Source organism: Protopterus annectens, chromosome 7.part0, assembly GCF_019279795.1.
Source record: "Protopterus annectens isolate FY-2018-M chromosome 7.part0, PAN1.0, whole genome shotgun sequence".
NCBI classification, from domain to species: domain Eukaryota; kingdom Metazoa; phylum Chordata; order Ceratodontiformes; family Protopteridae; genus Protopterus; species Protopterus annectens.
The window spans coordinates 1,274,295,101-1,274,319,887 of NC_056739.1; the positions used below are offsets into that span (position 1 = coordinate 1,274,295,101).

Sequence of the window (24,787 nt, forward strand, 5' to 3'; positions counted from 1 at the left end):
GACCGCAAATCATTGACTGATATTAACGGTATCACCCGCAGCATAGTGTCAACCCATGTCATACACACGTATACCCATGTTAGTACATAACTGTAGTAGAGTGCATACTGGACATTGAAAGATGCAGTGAGATGTTAATGTGTATGACAGGGTATGCCACACGTCCCATGTGTCCACTATGCATGTACATCCAGACAGTGCGCACCCACCATGTTCACAGATGTACACTTGCTAATCTGTACTGCACACATCACACACGTACTGTCCACTCACTAACACATGCTGGCAACACATCACACAGCCAAGTGGCACATGGGTGGATAATACATACTCAGACCTAACAGTGGTGTAAACAATGCTACATTGACAATCACAGCTTTGATGCATAATGTCTGCTCAGATATACCTACAAGGATGTAGTTACACTTCCTTGTTGACAACTTGCTATTATTGCTACACTGCTATAGTGTCACCCTGTGCATCAGCACAATGTTAGCCTGTCCCTCCGTCTATAATGCAGATGACAGGAGGCGGCACAGGTATCATCATATGCACAGGGCGTTTTGTTGTTTGCCAGAGCCTGACATTGACCCATCCAATCAGCATGTCTGTGTGTGTGTGTGTGTGTGTGTGTGTGTGTGTGTGTGTGTGTGTGTGTGTATGTGTGTGACAACAGTACAGCATGGGCCAATGTTGATGTAATATGTGTGAGCCCTAGTTGTTTGCTTAATGTGTGTGTCTGCATCCACACAGCTCCACCATGTGGCTGCCATATACAGTGGTTTGTGGGACAGCCACAGACTGTGCCTGCTTGGCTGTACAGATCACTATCTCTGGCCATGGACACAGTACCTGTGCCTGGCAGGGGTGCTACGGACAGTATCAGGTACCAACCCTGACTGGGTACTGTCATCAGAGGCAGAGATATGACAACTGGACCCATGTCCCTGCTGGGACTGGCCAGAGCCATGTACACGTGGTCTACTGGGACGGACAATGGACAGGCCGGCCCCAGCATTGCTGGGGCTTGTACTGCCACTACGGGAGTGGCTGTGAACTGTGGGCAGTCCGCAACCATTGCCAGCTGTTGCTGACATGCGTCCGCGTCGACGTCGCAACCATCCCGCACGGTCCTGGCTCGAGGAAGACATGTTGTGGAGGGCATCTATTGTCTCCCCCAACATCTATCAATGACCTCGGTGTACGTCCGAATGGCACCGGCAAGGTCACGGATGCTGTCATTGATAGCGGTGTAATGTGCCCTCTGCACCGTAAGTCCCTGCCTGGTGTACCGTTCCATATGTGCCTGAGCCTGCATTACAGCCCTGAACATAGTGGTCATCGTAAGACCTGTGAGGGCATGCCTGCCAGGGGCAATACGTCCAGTGTTGCTCCCCCAAGAACCCCTGGACCTCCACCTATGTGGTACCGTTCTGGGTCTATGGCTATGGCTGCTGTGAGAGGATGCAAGTGCCATGGGTACCACACTCTCCTGGTCAATGCCAACTGTATGTTGTCCCTCCTCTATGGCCATTGGTGGTGAGGGATGTAATGGCAGTATGAGTGTGCGCATAGATGGGGTTGAACGCTGTGTACTGTCGATTGGCGGACCAACAACAGACCCTGTCAAATCTCCCTGTGCCAAAATACATGTATCATCATCACCACTATCTGTGGCAGTGGCTTCAGGTCTCCTGCTGCTTTCGCCAACCCCTACCTCAGCACCTCTGAGAGGAAGACAGGAAACACACGTTATGGTCTGCACATGCACACAGGAACACATGCACACAGGAACACATGCACACTCCTCACTACAGCAGATACACACACACAGCAGAAATCCAAATCATACTCAATACTGGTTGAAGGTGGGTGACAATATCACAAGGCAGTCACGTCACATGTGTCAGCATGCAGAATAAGTGTTGATCAAGTCCATGCAGTGTGAGTGTAGACAGCCTTAGTTAATGACAGTGTACATGGTTGTGGTGCATGTGTGTACATGTTCAGTGATTGCCTACACCCTGGAACACAATGTGCACAAGGACACGACATTTCTGTGCAAGTATTGTAAGCTCTGCAATGTCCTGTACACCATCACACACAGGTATACATACCATGGCTGCATGTGTTATCTGTGTGTCACATGGATTTCCATGTCTGATTGCAGTGTCTGTGTCTGTAGCAGATAATTGTGGACACAGGTGTAGCACATGCATGCTATGTACACACACGGGATGAGGGGTGCATGTATACGTGATGGGATACCAATCCTGGACATGGCTATTGTAACAGTATGGGGTGTAGTACCAATAGCCATCATCATCATGTGGTCACTCAAGGCCACTAAAGTGTGCTAGACCACCGCCTAGCATGCTGTACCTGAACCGCAGTGCAGTGGCTAAGGTCACAATTACACAGCCACATTGCATAAGGGTGTGTGAGGTGCCGAATAGGGAGCATTACCTAACATGACTGTGTTATGTGTTGAGGAGTGTGGCACAGCCCCATGCTAGGCCCCTACCCCTCAGGTAAATTATGTGTGGGGTGTGGATGACATATGGGATACTGAAGTGTGACCTGGCAGCGGGTGTCCGGTTACACTATGTGTAGCATGTTGAGGTGTATTGCGTATGACAAACGTGTTATGTTGTGTACATGTGTGTCAACTATGCCTATCCAATGTGCAGTACAGTGTTGCCACATTTGTGTCTGATGCTCTGTGCATTGCATGTGATTGAGGCAGCTACTGACTTTACTGAGATATTTCACATCTCACAGCAAACACGCACAGCATGCATTATGCGTAGGTGTGTTATGTGTACATGGCCTACACCTCACCTATGACATGCACAGTTCAATACCAAGTTTAAAGTGTTAACACACTCGCCAGCATGTATCGTCTGCCCTGCTGTCACACCAGAGGGACCTACAAGAATATGACACAGTTTGTCAGTGGCCACAACTGTGGCATTGCTACTGTGAGTGTGCTAAACTACAGTAGAACAACAGGCATAGGTGTACAGATACTATTCAAATTATCAGTATTGCACACAATAGGCAGCACAACTGCTAAACACAGTACACATCTCACATATGCATAATCTAACAATACAGGTAACAGTAGTCTACAACTAGGGCATGTTACCTGTACGCTCCATGTCACCATGCTGGGTGGCTCCGGCCTCCATGATGACACGTGTGATGTTGTTGCTGCTGTAGGCCAGGAGCCACCACACTTAGCAGCAGTTCCTCCACTCTGGTGAGGGGGGATGTATGGCCATTTGTTAAGTGAGATTCAACACCTTTCTACCTACTATTAGTACATTTCACAGGGCGTCAGAGGGGCACAGCTAACATTTGTTTACAAATCAGGGTCATCACTGTAGAGCAGTCACTGTTGGGAGGTCTGGCCTGTGACCTATGCAAATATGCCAGTGTATATCCTGCTCTGATACTGTGTGGGGTTTGTAAGCTGCTACTGTAACCTTATTCCCTACTAGCATGGCTGATTCTCTTTTCACAGTCATGTCATGCCATGCAATTCAACAACACCTGCTGGTTAAGGCCCACAGAACAAGATTTGTGTTATGCATTCCTATTTTTCCTTTACATTCACTCATGGTAATGCATGATAAATTGCTTTCAGCACTAAGTTATTGCATATCTGCTGTGGTTTAGTGGTACTTCATGCAGACTGGTGAGTCCAAGGTCCCGGGTTCGAGACTGACAAGGGTATTTTTATTTTGCTGCTGAGCAATACAAGGGCCTTGCCATACAGAGTGACTAAGGCACCTTTAAGCAGTTGTAAGCGGGTTGGTGCGACGCTTAGCAATGCTTAGCTAAGCGCACACAAACTCACACTTGTGCACCCCCGCTAACTACTGCTTAAAAGTGCTTACTCCTGCTAGCCCCCGCGCTAATTTCTTTTAAAGAAAAGAAAATGGGGAGATAGGAAAGTGGTGAAAAAGGGGGCACAGAGAGGGACAGACAGTAGGAAAACAAGCTCGGGATGTGCAGGAAGGGTGTAGGGAAGGCCCATAGCTGCCCATTTCTTTAACAGCAACAGCTGTGCATATGTTGAAAATTTGGAGTGAGTTTTGAGACCTTCCACCCCTGAGAGAGGGGTGAGGACAACATAGTTTGTTGCACTGCCACTTACAATTATCAGTGTACATGTCCTATGGACGTGTGTGCAAAATGGGAAGCTATGTATGGGGCGTATTTTTTTTCGGGTACAGATTGCCCTTTTTTTTTTTTTTTTTTCTTCAGGTGAGAGTGGTAAGTGAGGTAGGGGAAATAGGTATATTTGGGGAGGTAGGTTGGGGAGGTAAACAGACAAGACAAACAAGATGCATACAGGGATGGAATTTGACACATGGGGTGGGTGAACACAATTGACGGGGAAGGTTGTTTGGAAATTGCAAGCCCTTGAGCACACAGATGGTAACAGTGGAACTAAGATCCCCACCCATGGGCAGTCACCACTGCACCTTCACAGCCCCGGGGGTGGCTGTGCTGGGGGCTGAGTAGGATGGGTAGGCTCACCCGTGAGATGCGCCACTCTCGCCTCAAGCTGGCATAGGGGATCAGCGACTGAACGCTGGATCTCCCTATGCACCACAGCCCGGATCCTTTGAAGGGTGACGGGTGGCCCTTCTCCGCCCACGCTTGCACGGGGGAGACAAGCCCATCCCCTGCAGCGCTTCCACCCGAAGGTGGCACAGGACCAATGGAGGAGGGGAGTCCGGGCTGGGTACCAGAGCCACTGGTGCCAGGTGCACTCGCCAACTGAGGAGGGACAGGTGGGTCCGCTGGGACCGGCCTTCTCGTATGTTCTGTGATTCGGTGTGTTTCATTACAACATAAACAACAGCATTCCAGATTAGTTATAACAGCATGCAGTAATATTCCCATTAATCCAACACACCACAGTTCCAACAGTTGAACAGCAAACATAACACATGCATATGTTGAACAACAGTGGTTATTCCAGCCGCATGCAGGGATGATTGGTAGCAACAGGCCACCATGAACGTGGTGTTTGAACAGGGCACATGCATCAACATGAGTGAAAATATTTATGGAACAATAGTCCATATATCCCGACAAATATTTAAGATTACACATACCCACTGAGGTGCAGAATTGCATGGTTTATGCACAAACAGTAGGGTGTGGAAAAAACCTCCATTAACATCTTATAAACACTTTTACTCTACACTACATTCCTAGTGACTGCAGGTGTATATTCCCTACATGTATTATTACACTTGCCGCCATGCATTAGGTTGTGTAGTGGGTTTGGCTAGTTCAATCTAGACTTGATCTATATCTCACATACTAACTGTCCAGGATGCAGATGTTACTGCTACATATTTCATGGTTGCATTTATATTTCATTATCTACATATCTGAATGTTTTCACATGACATTTTCACTTCTAATTGTACAGAACCCTGCATTTATTGAAGCACACTTACATTTCTGGGGAACATAATAGCATGCTACTCTTGTGCCAGATTTAGTTATGCATGCCAGCTAGTAACTGACTGTTGAGGATTGTATATTTACTTTACAGCTACTAGCACTTCCATCGCCCACTTTAGATGGGACTGCAGAACTCTGGGTTGCCAGCGCTTTCTAACACATTACTATTTGTATAATGCAAGGGTACAACAACATTTCAGTGAAACAGACACACACTGGGTTTTAGACCTTTATTAATGACATTACACACTTTTCCACAGGCTCACTCCTTTATTTGTTTTAACGGTATATATGGCAGACATGTTCACGACATATTATACCTTTATTAATTGGTTAGCACACTCATTTTTTCAGGCTCACGCACATATTATTTTATATGACAATGCCTGCAGAGATATTATTCCAGACATTTGTTACCCTTCTTAATGGGTTACTACACTCTTTTTTTGCCTCTCTAACGTTTTTATCTGACAGTACATGCAGAGGACTTATTCAGTCCATTTTATGGCTGTATTATCGGACTACAACAATTTCTTTCATGCTCTCTCCCATATTTTATATAACAATACATGCAGAATAATCACTAACCTGCCTGGCGGCTCAGCCTAAGCAGCCTATCAGCATAGGCTTGCTGATTCGTAACACGGTCACCTGCAGCTGTAAAGTAAATGAAGGGATATTGAGACATTCCTATCCATTATACATACTCCATTTTAAATCCTTACATACTGCATTCCATGGCTACATACTCAGTTGTGGGGCATCCCGCATCCCACGGGCCTCCTGTATCCACTGGTTCAGGCGGTCCTCCTTTCGTCTCTTCAGGTCCGTATGGTGGTGACGGACCTGCTCACCAGTCTGGGGAACGCCTGTGGCACTGGTGAGGTCACGAGCTAACTGGTTCCAAGCCTCTGCCTTGTACTCCATCCCTTGGAACTGGCCCTGCAGGAGTCTTGCCTCGTGACAGTGGACTAGGAGCCAAACCATGTATTTGGACTCCTCGGTGCCCCATCGCTGTGCTCGGAAGCACACTCCCTCTCCAACACCAGACATTCTGACCGCAGATGTGAGCTACAATCAGTTATGGCGTGTATTCCTGCCTGTGGGGCTTAAATATGCCGCATTTCCCGCACTTTTTTGTGATTGGCCGTTTTGTAAAATTCTTGGCTGACTGCAGACCTGCATAGTAATGGTTAAACTACCATTCCTAAGTTTATGAATGTTAATAGTGGCTGTTTCCCCTATGTTGTCATGGCTTAGTGGTTCTGTACTTTGATTATGATGCAAAGGGTCCTGGGTTCAAACCTTGTCATTCTTTTATTTTAACACTGTCTAGACAGGCTAGGGGGTGTGGCTGCGTTTAAGCAACTTAGCTCTATGTTGCTCCCCTGTGCCCTAGTTGGCGCGGCGCGCACGTCCTCGCAAACACATTGCGCTGGGTAAAGCGTTTTTATACATTGGGCAACTCTATTGCGCTGGGTAAAGCGCTTTTACACTATGAGCAACTCTGTTTAGCTGGGTGAAGCGCTATTCAACTATGGGCAACTCTGTTTAGCTGGATAAAGCACTATTAAACTATGGGCACCTCTATTTAGATGGGTATAGCGCTATTAAACTATGGGCACCTGTGTTTAGCTGTGTAAAACGTTGCTTAACGGCAGGCTATTATATATCTGGGTCTTTTCAAAATATATATATTTTGTTCGCTGATACATTGACCATGTCACTGCTTTTAATAAAATTTTAATCATATCTGTCTGGTATTATTTCAAATTCTGATTTAAAACATAAATAAGAAGGGGAGTGGTGGGACTCGAACCGTGACTCGAACCGTGAATGCACACCCACGCAAACAAATACAGGCAGCTATATCGTGGATTTAAAAAAAATAATATTTTCCGTTTTATAACTCTGATGGGGGTTTACAGTGTCAGGGAGTGGGGTGTTGGGTGCAACTACATTTGAGCGGACTCGCTCTTGTCTGTTGACATTATGCTTTTTAAAACCTTGCAGGGGCGTGGACTTTTAGACTGCTCAGCAGTCGGACACGCCCCCTGCTTGCCTACTCAGTCTGTGTAAGAGTTGCGGATGAGTCAGCGTGCCCTCATGAATATTCATGGCATGCTGACGTCATACCATTCAACTGCAGCCTCCGAGTAAGACGTATTAAGTCTTACACAGAGGTTTTGTGAATCCGGCCCACTGTGTACATTTGTTTTATCATACTTTTAACTTTTTGGGTTTTATTGACTTTCTGTAGTCTGTTTTTTCATTGATCTTAAAATGCTTGTCCATTTCTGTTAAATCAGGTAACTCTTCTCTTAAATCATTTTCTTCTAAACTGAGGGCACATTATTTGTTCTCCATTTCCTGTGGGCATTCTATAGAAACTTCCAGAGCATCTTCCTGTACCAGTATTCTCTTCGGTTTCATCTTGTCATCTGTTGCTCTTTCATATGGCAACTCAGTGGCCTATCACTCCGTAACATTTACTGTGTCATAGTTGTCACTGCTTTCTGTTCCTTCCCTTGCTGTGCATGTGCTTTTACTGGTTTCCTATGGAAGACTGCACAGTATCTTCATATAGCAACTGATCAGATGTTTCTACTCCGGTGGTTTCTCCTTACTTTGGGAAGCCATTGCTCTCATCAAACTAAACAAACTACTCAGAGGAGAAATAAAGTCTACCAAAGCAAAATTTGAGGTAAATTTGGCCTCCCAGGCCAAGGACAACCACAACGCATTCTTTAGCTATGTTTGCAACTTCAAAGGCAATACACAATTGTGTGCAGAGCTCATTGTAAATGGAGCCACCTGTACTGAGCCAGAAGATAAAGCAAACCTCCTGGCTGATAAATTCAGCTCCAACTTTATTTCTCCTTCCCCCTCAACATTCCCTCAGGAAATATCATCAAATATAACTCCCCCTGCTATCACTAGGGAGCAGGTCCTTAATGCTGTCTCTAAGACCAAGAACACTGCATCAATGGGCCCAGAAAGTATCCCAGGATGCCTTCTAAATAGCATGAAACATGACGTATCAGAGCCTCTGGAAGAATTACTATTTAACTGTAGCCTCCAAACATGCTTCGTGCCTCATGAATGGAGAAAGGCAGCAGTCATCCCTCTGCACAAAGATGGGCTATCTACAGACCCCGGAAACTACAGACCCATAAGTCTGACTAGTCTTATATGTAAAGCCATGGAAAGAATTATGGAGATGATCAATAGAGATATAGCAAACCTGCAGACACTGGACCTAACCCAGTTTGGTTTCGTCAAATGCAGATAATGCCTACTTAACCTCCTGGTGGACTTCTTTGAGAAGGTCACCAAAGCAATGGATGGGGGCAAAATTGTTCACACTGCAGCATTTGACACAATACCCCACTCAGGCATTGTTGACAAACTCAAGAGGTTGGGTACAAACCCTTATGTCACCCAGTGGATAGCCAGATGGCTCACAGACAGGACCCAGGAAGTTAGAATTGGGGAGTTCACCTTTACAAAGAGGCCAGTCACAAGTGGAGTTCCTCGGGGATCAGTCCTTGGACCGCTGCTTTTAGGTATTTACTTCTCAGAAGTCAACGGCAGTGTCAGTGGTCTGTGGCTGACTAAATTTGCAGATGATTGCAAATTAGGAACTGTCATTGAATCTCACACTGACACAAATGTTCTCCAGGAGTGGCTGACACAGACAAATAACTGGTGTCAGAGCCATGGACTAAAACTAAATGGCAAGAAATGCATAATAATATCCTTTGGGAAGTCATCCAGTCCTGGTAACACAACTGTCATATTGACAACACACCCCTTAGAGTTGACCCAGTACTCGGGGACTTAGGGACACACACAGATAGTAATCTAGTCTTTGATCATCACGTGTCTGCAGTGGTGAGGAAATCATTCTATGTTGTGCAACTTATAAACAAAGCTATGGCATCTAAGTCCAAGGAAGTCATTGTTCCACTGTATTCAGCATTCATCAGACCTATCATTGAGTACATTGCACCCTTTGATATGTACTTAACCAGGCATATCCAACAGCTGGAATGTCCACAGAGGTTCCTCACTAAAAGAATACAGAACATAAGTAATATGGCCTATGCAGACTGCCTCAAAGCCATATCCCTGTATTATTTCTCTTACAGTCTTTTGAGGGGATGTCTATGCCCACCACACAGGGCATTGTCAGACCCCACTCTGAGGGACCTCCTGCATATCCACAAAACAAACAGTACCAGAATTACCCATTCTAAAGACTTAAACCTTGCTTGTGATATAAATAGAATCTGCTGGAGAGATATGTATGTATCCCAGAGACTACCCCATCTATGGAACAGGTTCCCCATCCATATGAAACAGTGTTCCTCCCTAACCCAATTCAAGTGCAATTTGGACAATTGGATGGGAAGCCCAAAATTCATCCCTGGTTTGGCACCTATGTCTCCAATGCAAGCAGGTAAGCTGTAAATGGTTCATCTCCCTGACCAGTGCTTACACTTATCAAGGGTATCAGAACTTGTGGTTGTTAGCCTAGTAAACACCTATGAACCCATCCTGCTGTGATGTTATCTGAGTTCGATTTTCTATACTAAATGCTTCATTTCGCAGGTAATCCATAACCTCAGTTTCTATTCCTGTAACTTCTCTATTACTGATCCTCTTTCTACTTTTCCTATTTGTTTTCTTATTTTTTGTATTGTAAAATTTTCCATGCCCAGAAGCCTTTGTCTGTATTTCTCTTCAAATATGTCTGGTGCTGCTCTTTTTGTAATGATTAGTTTTGCTTTCTCTTTTGCATAAAGATTGCATAATATTAAATCTCTTTTTCTTTCCCATGTCCATATTTTACCGTCAGATGTCTCTTGCTTCTCCTTACTTTGAGGACTGATTGTTCCATCATGCTGTGATGTAACCTGTGTTAGACTTTCTGCACTAAATCCTTCACTTTATAAGTATTCCATAACTTCATCTTCTATTTTTTAACTCCTGCTTTACTAATCTTCTGTTCTGCGTTCTATCTTTGTGATCTTACTTTTGTATTGTGAAATTTTCCATATCTGGATGCCTTTGTCTGTATTTTTCTTTGAATATCTTTGAAGGTGTCCATTTTGTGCTGATTAATTTAGCGTTCTCCTTTGCATAAATACTGCACCATATCAGGTCTTGCTTTCTTTCCCTTGTCGAGATTTCTTTTTTATACCTTTCAAAAGTCTCTAGATTTTGTTCTTTATATTTTCACTCTTCCTCAGTTGCTTGTTATTCCCAAACAGCCCAAGGTTTTTTGGTCTATATGTTTTTCATAAATCTGTTGCATTAATGAACACAAATTTTTATGTGAAGCTTCTGACAGTTTTTCTTGTGGAAGTATTTTTCTTTCCTCTCAATGTTTTTATATATCTTCTGTCTGGAAATTCTGTTTCTTGCATAATAGTAACAGTACATAATTTATTTTTTATCCTCAGTAATCCATTGTATCATTGTCATGGTATTCTGTTGATGGGGCCAACTTTTCTATGACCTCTTTGCATCTCCCCTCAACAAAAAGTGCAGCAGGTACTTTTCCCTGCCCCCCCCAGGCAGTCACTGAGAGACACTCTTCTCCATGATTGGCCCCCCCGGTCTCCTCTGTATTTCCCCCTGTACCTATAATTCCAAAATTCCTTCAAAAAGCATCTCGATTGAAGAACACAGTCATGCTCATTGCCCCTTATTGGCCTCATCAAATTTAGTTTCCCTTTCTTTGGCCTCATCTGCTTCTTCTCCCATGGATTCTGGATCCAGTTCCAGACCTATTGTCTCACCCAACAAAGATGATACACCTAGATCTCACAGGAAGGAAATTAATTGCATGGTTTCCCCCCTTCATTTAATAGCAAGAAACTCCAGGCTGTCATCCCGTGTTTGCCACATCCTTCTATCCTCCCACAAAGCTTCTACTTGAAAAAATTTACAGAAGTAAATGGAAAATGTTTGTCATTGGGGTGCAGCAGAATGACACTGACCCTTTTAAAGCACCAGTACATAAAGTTCTAGAGTTTCTAGCAAAAATGTTTAATGAAGTGCTAGTTCTTCTACTGTTAAGGTACAACTAGCTGCCATTTCTAATTTTCATTTTGGGGTAAACAATTAATCTTTAGCTTCTTTCAAACTTTGGAAGGCCTTTGCAAGTTGAACATTTCTTATTAGACCCCCTTTTAAAGACCCAACTCCCCCACGGGATTTAAATTTAAGTTTGCAATCCTTGACCCAGCCTTCCTTTGTACCATCAGCCAAATGTGAATTAAATTTTTTAACTTGAAATATTATCGTTTTAGTGGCCACTGTATCTGCTAAAAGAGTATCGGAACTTCAAGCCCTATCTTCTAAACCTCATTATTTGATATTTCATAAGGATAGGGTATCCTTACAAACTAACCCCTTCTTACTTCCTAAGGTGGTGTCAGAATCCAATAGTAATCAAACTGTCAACCTTTCTGTCTTCTTTCCAAATTTTTCAAACAAAGGAGAATACATGTGGCATTTGTTGAATGTCACAGACAGTTACATTTTTACCTACACAGGACAAACATTTTAAGGAAGTCAGATCAACTATTTGTCTCATTTTCGGACTCAAAAATGGGTAAACCAGCTACCAAAGTGACCTTAGCCAAATGATTAACCAATTGTATTGTAACTGTTTTCCAAAGAGCAGGTCTGACTTTGCCAAAACCTCTAAAAGCTCATTCTTCAAACTAGATCTATGGCGACCTCTTCAGTGTTTTTACCAGATCTTTTGTAGATGATAATTGTGCAGCTTGGGCTAACCCTCATACCTTTGTTGCTCATTACAAATTGGATCTGGTCTCTAGGGGAAGAGCAGCTTTTGGCTCAGCTGTGCTCAGGAATATCCTTCCTTATAGTCCTCCTGGGACTGAGGTAGCTGGAGACTCTGTCCCAGAAGTTGAGGAATAAATGAAAATGACAACCTGAGTTAAAGAAGTTATGTACTCACCATAACATTCCATCTACGTTGTCCATTTTCATTCTTCCTCAACTCATCTCCCTCCAGTCCCCTACCATTTTGACTTCTGGAAGGATCAGAAGATACTAAAAAGATGAAGGGTCCTTGTTTGAGCTCCAGATACTGGTATTTCTTCTTTTCCATAGTCACTAAAAGTCAACAAATAAGATCTGAGGTATGGTAGGGGACTAATGCATTATGGGTAATAGAGGAGCTCATGGGCTTTCAGTATTCCACGAACTGTAAAAAAATATGGCCGAGTGTGATCCAAACCAAACAGCTGAGGAAGAATGAAAATGGACAACACAGATGGAAGGTTATGGTGAGTACATAATTTCTTTTTATCCATTAAGTACTGTTGATGGAGTCCTGTAAGTGGTCCTGCTTGAGAAATTTAACATTGAAGATGCAACTTTTATTTACATAGGGTAGGCCATATTTGTGGTTCTATGTTCTAAGAATATGTCAGGTTATTCCGCATGTAGAGATCAGGTAGTTTAGCAGTGCAAGACATATCTCTGGAGAAGGACAATGAGCAGAGTCTGTGACTATACCATAAATTCAGTACCTGGATGGTAAATGTCTTCAAAAGTGCAAGCATACTAGTATAGAATGCAGATGTGCTCTAGTAAAGTAGCAAGTATGATTTTTCATGCTTAATTGTTTTCACCCAGTTGTAAAATTTATTGTGTGATGATGTGAACAAAATATGTGTACAGAACTCATAGTAGTTCAAATCTCTTTTACAGTATGCGCAAATTACCAAAGGAGAGGCCTGCACTTGAAGCCCTTATGGTAAGTTTACACTTAGTGCTGCAGTAAAGAGGCACACATTTGGTGTAAACACACTTATAATTTTAAGATGTGAAAGTGAGTAAGTGCTTGTGATGAATTTAGATATTAAAGTGATCTGCATTTTCAGTATACTCTCTACACTCTACTGCCTTCCTAACTTATCAGTCCTTGACTTCTGCTGTACTAATAAACTCTGTTATCAATTCTACCTCTACTGTACTCTCTCAGCACCCACATCCACTAACACCTTACCCCCTGTTACTAATAACTGGCTGATCTGACCACTGTCAACCACCACCACCACTCATGGTTATGTCACTTTTATATCCACCTGTGTTAACCCCAATTTGTATATAATGTCTTCTTTGACTTCATGTTTTGTTAAAGCATTTTGTAGAGAATCTTATTGTATAAAACATTTACTGTAAAATGTATTATATAATTTTACTTTGGAGCTTTTCTCCTCGGGCCTCCTCTGAAAAAGGGCTTTAACCCAGTCGGACTATCCCGGTCAACAAATGTCAAATAAATAAATACTGCTATAGATGAGTGGTAGTGCAGTGCTATAGTGTTAGAACAGCACTTCTGTTGTCTCATTTGTATTGATTAATATTTGGTATAGTGTTAACTAAAACAAGAAATGTCCCTTGTGAAAACCAAAGTGACTTTTTTGGAGATTTACACATCCAGAAACTGGTGTGCCAAAATACAGTGGTCATCAATTTATATTGGAAAAAATGTTTTGGTCATACATACCTAATGATAGTATGTCTGCCAAACAGGGGATATCTGAGTGTGCCCAACTAACTCAAGATGATTTGTTTTTTTTTTGGAAACCCTTTAAGAAAGTCAAGCATTTCAAACTTAAAGTTCATTATATTGACTTAAAATCCTCAATTACGTCCAAACAGTCCTACTGTCTTAAAACCCAGTAAAAATGTTCTTTAACTACTGTTACAGTAGATGTTTGGGCATAATTGTGTGATCAGTTAATCCATTTCCTTTAAAACAAATGTCATTACATTTTTGCTCCCAAAGGTGAGACCCTACAGTTCTTTCCATTTCCAGTTGTGCATTTCATTTAAGTGTGAAATACTCAAGCTTCAGACAGCCTTTATTACCATGTTGATCTTGATGAAGTAGTCATGGTATAGTATGAACCTGTCACATGCTGCATGAAGACTAGATTGACCAAAATTGTGGAAGCATTAAATGCCAACTTTAGAAATTATGTTAAATATGTTCATTTAAACTTTTTAGAGATGCCAGTTTTGACTCTGATAGTGGAGGCTTGCTTGACTCTACAACTGCATACTTTACATTGTTGCAGTATCAGTATTTTAGAGTTCCCCATTTGCTTACATTAAGGGATACATTTTGTTGGCCTCCTGAGTCATCTCCCTAGGGTAGACATTTTGGGCCTGGGTGCTGCAAAATGACATGAATTTGATTAGCAACAGTGGTACTGGAAAAGCTGACTAGGGATGGATGAGAGTGAGCTGCCTGGGCCAACTCACCCATTTTGGGGAAGTAAACAGAAGGGAAGAGGGTGTTGGCAGGGCATTGCTACAAGAGCTCCGTCTGAGGAAAGCTTAGGATTGCAGAATTTGTGACCTTGGACAGCACAAACATGCCAGGGAATGCACAATAGAGTCTAATTGCAATCACAGGTGTGCAGAAGTGTATACTTGTAAAGGGTCAGTTCTAACAGGCTTTATATTATACCAGTGGGTGATAAAATACTACAAACTCCTGCATGGGTGATCAATGTGATCCAGATTTCTGTACACTAAAGGTCAGGAAGGACTAATAAGGGGATAGTGACTTGATAGTCAAAGGGAATAGGCACCAACAACACCGTTTTAAAAAAAGAACCATCATGTCTGTATCTCATAGCCTCCATTGCTGTTAAATACCTTCATTTGGTGAATTAAGTTCTGATTCCAACACTACATTTTTTAAGTGTAATGTAATGGTTAGAAAGCTTAAAAAGTAAAATATTTCAGATCTTATAAAAATAACAGGTAAATGGTTATGAGTCAGAGAGCAATGCATTATATTTAGAACATGTTCAAGAACCCCGTAATAGCCAGAACAAGCTATGGTTGCTTGATGGAGATTTTGTTTTTTACAACTTTTAGTAAAAATTGATAAAATTTCCAAAAACAGTTTGGCATGGTTTCTAAAGTGTACCATACACTTCTGGAAGAGAGCAGCCTAATTTGTCACTTGCTGTTTTTTCACCACGTACATGTTTCATTAGTCTGTTCCTGTTGCTTATATCTTGGTATGTCTGATTTTCGTTTTGTCACAGGTGGTGTGATGATTATTCTGAGGTCATGCAACTTGCAGAACAAGGAAAAGCAGCTGAGTTCTGTTTTTTTTCCTTGTTCTCTGACTTTATGTAGTCTCCGAAGTATGACTTATAGAGATCAGGGTCTAGAGGCAGAGCCCCTACATCTGAGCATACAGCCTCTCTGCAAAAACCCCGGCTTTGGGTAAGGTATGATATTGTCTGTTGTGATATTTTAAGGTGGCATTCTGATAATTTTTAGATATTTTAGTTACAACATTTTGTGCCTTGACATAAGGAGACTTGATGTTTCATTACATATCCTTTCAACAGCTTGCAAGTGCAGCAGTTCCCAACATTGATGATGATGACTACATAATTTCCTGTAATATGCTGTGTCATTTATGTTCATAACAGTGTTGTATTCTTTTATGTATCTGCACTACATCCAGTGAATTTTGAAAGCTGAGGTTATATTAAGCATGCACAAACATCAGGTCTTTAGGACTGGTATGACATAGACATTTTCATCTCAGTGGACATTGTCAGACTGGCACTGTATTGCTTTCTAAAGTTAGAGCCTGGGATTTTTTTCTTCAAATTCCTTATGTCTCATATGTTTACCTTCTGCAGAATATATTCTGTTCAAAGCTCTTGACCTCTTCCAGAAATGTACTGAGAGAAGTTTAAAACAGCCTTTTTCTCAATTCTGAATCCCAGTGCTACAGCTGCATATCTGGTTTTTGAATCCAAAACGGTCTCACTGTTTGGAGTTTTGGAAGAGGTCTTTGGGATTTTATTCTAGTGTTGGAAAGAATTTTACTAATACAGCTTATCTTGAAAAGTCAAAAACCTTGTCTGTCTTCTCCGGTTATCATTGCTTTGATCCTTGTGCCTTCCCAGTAGTAATGCTAATAGAATATTTTTTGTTGCTGCCAGATGTAGATCTCGGATGATGTTTTGTTAAGTTTCTGTTGTTCAACGCTTCTTTTTTTTCTTCTCAAACTTTTTTATTTTTCAAATACATTTGAATGAATTCCATAGTATTTATACATAACATCTTAAATAACTATGTACACTATTTACAGTAGCCTGACACTATAACAGATCTTAATGTATACAACTACTTTATAAGTATGTCCAATCCATTATCAGAGTGTCTGATCAATTATTGTATAGTGTCAATCAACAATAAGACTTTTTCCCAAGGGTTGTTGATAGTTTTTGGATAAATTCTTAGTACTTTAATTTTAATTTCCAATAATGCTGTGGTCTTCAGTAGGCTGTAGAAGTCTTCCAAAGTTGGTATTATGTTTGTATTCCATCTTCTTGTTATACACTTCATTGAAATTGCAAGTATAGTCCATACTAGATATATGTTTGACCTATTCAAATGAGGACCTTTCTTCACGTTTAATAATACAAGAGCTTTAGTTAAATGAAATGATTCATTAAATAAAGCTTGTAGAAAGTTATTAATACCATTCCAAAATGGCTTAATTTTAACACAATCAAAGAAAATGTGGTTCCAATCTGCATTGTGTACTTGCTCACATCTCCAACATATTCCTTTTATGGAAGAACTAATTTTACTGATTCTATCTGGGGTTAAGAATTCTCTGTGCAAGCATTTCCAATTAAAAACATTCCAGTGTTTGGTAAAGGATGTATATTTTATTGATAATAAGATATTTGTTTTAATATATTCAGTTAACTGCATTGAGTGTCCTTTTGTTATATATTTCCAGTATGAGGTTTTGGGTGTTGTTTTATAGTTTATCAATGTTGTTGTGTCTTTCGGCTTTTCCCGGTTAGGGGTCGCCACAGCGGAACTCCGGTCTGCTAATGATTGGCAGTTGATTTTAAGTGCTGAGTTGCCAGCCCTAATGCACAACCTTCAGTGAAGGTACACCCATTCATGCATGTCTCCACGCAGAAGACGCTCTAGCTGAGAGTTGAACCAGACAGCATCTTACTGTGAGGCGACAGCGCTACCGCAGCACCACCACCGCAGATCATTTTATAGTTTGTCAATATTTTGTAAAATTTTGAAATACTGTTTCCCATGTCAAAGTCATTATATGTGATTTCATATATGTAGTTTGTAAATGTAGGTATTTCTTTAAATGAAGAATTGTTAATTATTCTACTTAAATCTTTGGAATATGACAGAATACTCTGTAAAGTTAGCCAGTCCTGTTGTGGAATTTTGTATGTTGTTTTTATTACTTGCATATCTAAAACTTTTAGCTCTTTGATACATTGGAGCCAACAAACAAATCCTTTCTGTCCCCAAGAATTAATAATTTCTCTATATATTTTATGTGGAATGTTCTTTGTGACTATAAATGGTGTTAAAAGATCAAACCAGATTTTTAAATCTATATTTGCATTAATGATTTTCCTAAATGAGTCAATTTAATAATTAATCATACGAGTTTTAGTGGGTTTAGTTATGTTATATTGCATACTAACACATAATACGTGCCATGGCAAATTGTTTTTATCTGTTTGAAATTTTTTTTGTAAATCAAATTTATTTATTGATATTACAGTTAGTAATTATTTCCAATTTGCAGAATAATTTGGATTTATCCAATCTGAGATTGTTTTAGATATTGATGTTTTTATATATGTTTCTAGATCAGGGAAGTTTAATCCTCCCTGTTTCCATGGTGTGATATAGGTTCATAGGTTCATAGGTTCATACTAGGCTATCTGCCCGAGGGCATTTACAAGCCTAGCCCATAGTTTTGTGGCTTACGCCACCCCTTTAGTATGGGGAACTATACCCATTATTTTGCTGTGCCTCTGTCGAGCAGTGACACTGAGGTAATCCCTTGGGTATATCTGCGATCTCCCATCCATTGGTCAAGATTTCTCTTGAACAAGGCCAGCGAGGTGCTCTGCCTCACATATACCGGGATTTTGTTCCACAGCATAGGGAGTCTTTGGGTGATTAATCTGTCCCTCCAGCACGTCCTATTAATAGCCGTGTCGAGGTTTAAGTCTCCCGCCCTTGTGGCTCTGACGGATCTAGATTTTTTGAGGTGAAGCATATTCATCAAATCTGGGTTTGACATGGCCTTGTATGTTAGGCAAAGGTCACCTCTGAGCAAGCGGTAGGCGACTGAGTAGAGCTGGAGTTCTTTCAGTCGGGCAGCATAGGACAGATGTTTGAGACCCTTTATCCTTTTGGTGAGGAACTTTTGTGGCCTCTACAGCTGCTGCAAGTGTCGGGTCAGATACATTCCGAATGGGGCATTGTACTCAATCACTGGTCTGATGAGTGATGAGTATAGGGAGACTATGACCTCCCTTGATCTAGATGAGAATCCCTTCATGATAAGGTGGGCAATGTAGAAGGTCTTCCTAACTACTTTAGCTACATGGGTGTCGAATGACAGACTACTATCAACCTGGGTCCCCAGGTCCCTGATAACTTCTTCTGTGCTCAGTGGATTGCCACCTATTTGGTAGCTAGGGGTAACCTTGTTTTCCCGAAGGGTATGACTATGCATTTTTGGCATTTAACTTTAGGCCATGGCTCTGGCACCAGTTATCCATTTCTGTGAGACCCTTCTGAAGGATATCTGTGTCAGATGTGTTTTCTACTATGGCCCAGTTTGCAGTCATCTGCAAACTTTGTCAGCCATAACCCTCCTGTGTTTGCTTGTACTTCGGAAAAGTAGATGCCAAACAAGAGTGGGCCCAGGACTGAGCCCTGTGGTACACCTCTTGTGACAGGCTTTGAGTCTGACATGGCGCCAGCAACTCTGACCCTGTGGGTTCTGTCACTCAGCCAGTTTGCAACCCATCTTGTGATGTATGGGTTAACATTTAAGCTGATGAGTTTTTCAATGATACCTGAGTGGGGTATTGTATCAAAGGCCTTTGCCAGATCGAGGTAGGCTGTATGGACTGCCTTTCCCTCATCAATGGCTTTGGTAACTGTTTCGAAAAAGTCAACCAAGTTTAGAAGGCATGATCTGCCTTTGACAAAGCCAAACTGGGATGGATCCAAAGTCTGCAAATTCCCTATGTCTTTATTTATGAGGTCCATTATGATCCTCTCCATGGCTTTGCAGATAAGGCATGTCAAGCTAATGGGCCGGTAATTTCCAGGGTCGGTGGAGGCACCGCCTTTGTGAAGTGGGACCACAGTTGCAGTGCACCACTCCCTGGGTACGTATCCAGAGGTAAGACTATGATTAAACAGCTGTCCTATCTGTGGGTTTAATTCCTCGTTGAGTTCGTGGAGCACACAGCCGGGGACACCATCAGGTCCCATGGATGCTGTGTTTTTTGCTTTGGAGAGAGCAGTTCTCACTTGGGCGTTGGAGATGTTTGGGGGGGCTGCAATCGCTTGGTATAGATATCTCTCCTTTTGGGGGGGAAGAAGTTTGCACTGAACCTGTCAGCCAGTATGTTGGCAATGTCTGTAGGATCAGTAATCTTCACATCATTTTGAACTAGTTCTGAGCATATCTGGGAGTTCCTCCCAGGTTTCTAACATAGCTAAAGAAGGCCTTATGATTGTCTTTTGAGTCTTTAGCTATTTTTCTCTCAAAATTTGCTTTGGATGATTTTATGAGAGCTCTTAGTTTTTACTTATAGTGATCAAGGGTGTCTTACCTTTTAAGGATTTTGCTCTATCTTGTAGTAGCTTCCTCCTTTTGTTGTAGAGTTTGTTTATGGCTGGGGTCCACCAGACTGGGCGCTTGCCTTTGGTACAAAGAGTCTTTGTTTTGCTTGGGATTGCCTTATCCATGCAGTCCTGCAGGTGCTGGTAGAAGGCATTTGTAAGTGATTCAGCGGCTTGAGTACTGTTTTCCGCTCGGGGCCTTAAAGGAGACCACACTAGTCTTTAGAAGTGTGAAGTCGGCTTTGAGAAGTTCTTTGCTGTGGTCTTTTTATTTCAGGTGGGGTGGGATGAGGACCTCCAGCGAGATTTGTTTGTGATCTGATTTCACCAGTGAGGGGTATACTTCGGTGTTGAACATTGTGCTCCCATGTTCGTGATGATGAGATCAAGTATGTTTTCTCCTCTTGTGGGGATGGTGACTAGTTGTTCCATGGCATTTGAGTTTATGAATTCCAGGAACTTTTGGGCTAGGGTGTTTGGGCTTGAGTAGTGTTCCCAGTCTATATTAGGGTAATTGAAGTCACCTAGTATGATGGTGTTTGGTGATACATTTATCCCCTCTAGTGTTTTCAGGAAGGCCATGTGAGGTTCCTGAGTTTGTGAGGGTGGCCTGTAACATGCTACAATTTGCAGAGCAGTCTTGCCTATGGTTAATTGCACCTGGATGGTCTCTGATGCATCGTCGTTGCCACCAGTCTTGAGGTGTGGGTGTCCTTGATGAATATGGATACCCCCTCCTTTCTTGGTATTGTCCGGATTTTGGGGCGGAACGCATGATATGAGGTAAAACCTGATAGTGCTGGGGTGCTCTCAGGAGCCTTGAACCAGGTTTCTGTCACAGCACAGACATCGATGTTCTCCATACTGAGAAGGGCCTCGATTGCGTGCATTTTGAGATTTAGACTTCTGGCATTGAGCAGCATTACCCTTAGTTTTTTCCTTTTTGTGTTCTAGGGTGGTAGGTTTAGAATTTGAGCCTTGCCTAAAAAGGCACTATGGGGTGGCAAGAGCCTTTGCCAATATCCGGAATCCCAGGGTGACAGGTGCAAGCCGTCCCTTGAAGCAGCGTGGCTTGTCCAGCATGTCATCCCAGGCAGACAGACATTGGATCCCCTTTGAATGACACCAGAGTTTAAGCCAATTGTTAAAGCTGATCATCTTATCTCTGTATTGTGGCATCATTCTTGGTGAAGGTAGGATACTGCTCAAGGTCAGGGTCATACCTGCCTGGGCTACATAATCAGAGCTCCTCAATGTCTCTTTTCATGTAGTCCAAGGATGTACGTCTCAGGTCGTTTACACCAGCGTGGACAATGACTGAGTCGTATTTGTACCTGCTGTTGAGAGACCTGAGTGCTTGCGTTATGTGGCGGATTCTAGCGCCCGACAGCTTACTGTGACCTTCTCCTTACTCAGTCTGGTGAGCGGGACGTCATTGTGTCTGACTATGGAGTCACCAATGACTAGTGTGTCTGGCATTGTGTTTGGCCTTAAGGGCTGTGACTGTTTGACACTCTGACTGTGAGGTCTATGTGTTGCAGGTGTTGTGTTCTGAGGTGGTGGTTGTTTGGGTGTCTGCTTTGGTGGCCTCTGCTGTTTTGGTAGATTTTTGATCAGAGCCTCCGAGTATGTCTTTGTGTTTATGTGTATGATTTGAGGTTGTGATGGTACTATGTGAGACTGGGTCTATAGTGTGTGTGTGGTAACCTTCTCCTCCTGACTGGTCTTGCCAGTCCTATGTTGAGAGAGCTCAGCCTCCAGTTTGGCCGTATAGTTGCATCTCGCATGTATTTGTGTTTTGTGGGAGGAGGAGAGGGTTGTCTGTATACATGAGGCAATTGTAACATTGCCTCAATATTCCCAGGTTCACCAGCTGAGCAGGAGAGGACACTAGCAACTGATCCCTCGACATGCTAGAAGGACTAGACAAAAAAACTTTAAAAGAGATTCCGGGGGACGTGGGTGACCGAGAAATGGGGGTTTGCCTTTTTGGAGTGCTATCTATAAGAGTGCCGTATCAAGGTAATAAGTACTGTAGGAGCAAGTGCTAGGTTTAACAGATAGAGAATAGTCTACTTGGAGTCAAGTAGAGATGATCTTTTTAGTTATAGGATACGCTGATTAGATCAGTAGTATAGTTCGAGGAAGGTTGTTTTAAGGGAAAATTTGAAGAGTGGACTTTAGGTAGCCCGAATAGTTTAAACCTGCTTAACCGGCGCTGCCCTAGTGTGCAACAGTGGCAGCTCAGCTAAATCAGCTAATCGCTTTATAGCAGGGGGCTGGAAAAGACAGGAAATTACCCAAAATGGCCAATAAACTACAAGTTACTGCCTTAAACCACTCCTCTGAGGACAAACAGGCAGCTCAGTACTCCCACTAGTGAGTAAAGAAACTGCCCCTTGACCAAACAAGGAAAATGGAGAAACACAGGAACCAAGACAAAGCCCAGGGATCAGCAAATCTGATCACTGGAACAAACTATTAGGAAAGTATGGAAAACAAGGGTATTTTTTTGTTTTTTTCAAGTTTTTTTTCAGAAAGGCAGAAAATACAATAAATGCTGTGTTTTTCGACTAATTGCTATCAAAAGCTAGTACACTTGAGTGTATTAGCCTGTTGTTTAACTTTTAAGCAAAACTTAAACAAGCAAGTGCAACAAACAATTCAAGCTATTAAAAACAGTAAAAACAGGTAATAACAGAATAAAACAGGCAGAAATAGCAATCGAAAGGCTTAAAAGTCAAAAATGCAGAAAAAATACTTAGAATCTGGAAAGTTTGTCTTTTCTGGTCTCTGCTGCTCTAGGAACTCTGCTGGACACCACGAGGAGCTGTGCTGAGTTCTCTATAGCCAGAAAAGCCAAAGCGTGCTTTATAGCAGGGGCTGGAAAAGACAGGAAATGACCCAAAATGGCCAATAAACTACAAGTTACTGCCTTAAACCACTCCTCTGAGGACAAACAGGCAGCTCAGTACTCCCTACTCCCACTAGTGAGTAAAGAAACTACCCCTTGACCAAACAAGGAAAATGGAGAAACACAGGAACCAAGACAAAGCCCAGGGATCAGCAAATCTGATCACTGGAACAAACTATTAGGAAAGTATGGAAAACAAGGGTATTTTTTTTGTTTCAAGTCTTTTTTCAGATAGGCAGAAAATACAATAAATGCTTTGTTTTTGACTAATTGCTATCAAAAGCTAGTACACTTGAGTGTATTAGCCTGTTGTTTAACTTTTAAGCAAAACTTAAACAAGCAAGTGCAACAAACAATTCAAGCTATTAAAAACAGTAAAAACTGGTAATAACAGAATAAAACAGGCAGAAATAGCAATCGAAAGGCTTAAAAAGTCGAAAATGCAGAAAAAAATACTTAGAATCTGGAAAGTTTGTCTTTTCTGGTCTCTGCTGCTCTAGGAACTCTGCTGGACACCACGAGGAGCTGTGCTGAGTTCTCTATAGCCAGAAAAGCCCGCCAAAGCGTGCTTTATAGCAGGGGGCTGGAAAAGACAGGAAATTACCCAAAATGGCCAATAAACTACAAGTTACTGCCTTAAACCACTCCTCTGAGGACAAACAGGCAGCTCAGTACTCCCTACTCCCACTAGTGAGTAAAGAAACTACCCCTTGACCAAACAAGGAAAATGGAGAAACACAGGAACCAAGACAAAGCCCAGGGATCAGCAAATCTGATCACTGGAACAAACTATTAGGAAAGTATGGAAAACAAGGGTATTTTTTTGTTTTTTTCAAGTTTTTTTTTCAGAAAGGCAGAAAATACAATAAATGCTTTGTTTTTCGACTAATTGCTATCAAAAGCTAGTACACTTGAGTGTATTAGCCTGTTGTTTAACTTTTAAGCAAAACTTAAACAAGCAAGTGCAACAAACAATTTAAGCTATTAAAAACAGTAAAAACAGGTAATAACAGAATAAAACAGGCAGAAATAGCAATCGAAAGGCTTAAAAAGTCGAAAATGCAGAAAAATACTTAGAATCTGGAAAGTTTGTCTTTTCTGGTCTCTGCTGCTCTAGGAACTCTGCTGGACACCACGAGGAGCTGTGCTGAGTTCTCTATAGCCAGAAAAGCCAAAGCGTGCTTTATAGCAGGGGGCTGGAAAAGACAGGAAATGACCCAAAATGGCCAATAAACTACAAGTTACTGCCTTAAACCACTCCTCTGAGGACAAACAGGCAGCTCAGTACTCCCTACTCCCACTAGTGAGTAAAGAAACTACCCCTTGACCAAACAAGGAAAATGGAGAAACACAGGAACCAAGACAAAGCCCAGGGATCAGCAAATCTGATCACTGGAACAAACAAATATGATGTCTTAAAGCTATTCTGTTTACTTTGGGAAACCATAAAAATTTTATTAGGCATGAATTTATTTCTTTAAGTACATTCCTTTCTGGTAACAGTTTATTGGCAAGGCTATATATAGCATCTTGGGCAATAAAACCATTTTTATTAACTGTAGTCTATCTTTAAATGTTAATATTATTTTGTTCCATTTTTCCACAGAGATTTTAATTATATTGATGATGATATAGTAGTTTTTG

The 24,787-nt window shown here is 41.9% G+C and overlaps 1 protein-coding gene across 2 annotated transcripts in view; it reads left to right on the top strand.

The window, feature by feature from the left end:
- The window catches only part of MAP2K5 (mitogen-activated protein kinase kinase 5), a 3,489,187-nt gene that overhangs the window by 3,125,639 nt on the left and 338,761 nt on the right, over positions 1-24,787 (top strand). For both annotated transcript variants that reach the window (XM_044077884.1, XM_044077885.1), the window contains one exon: positions 13,246-13,291. In XM_044077884.1, coding sequence (XP_043933819.1) covers positions 13,246-13,291 — 46 coding nt within the window. The remainder of the gene's footprint in view (positions 1-13,245; positions 13,292-24,787) is intronic.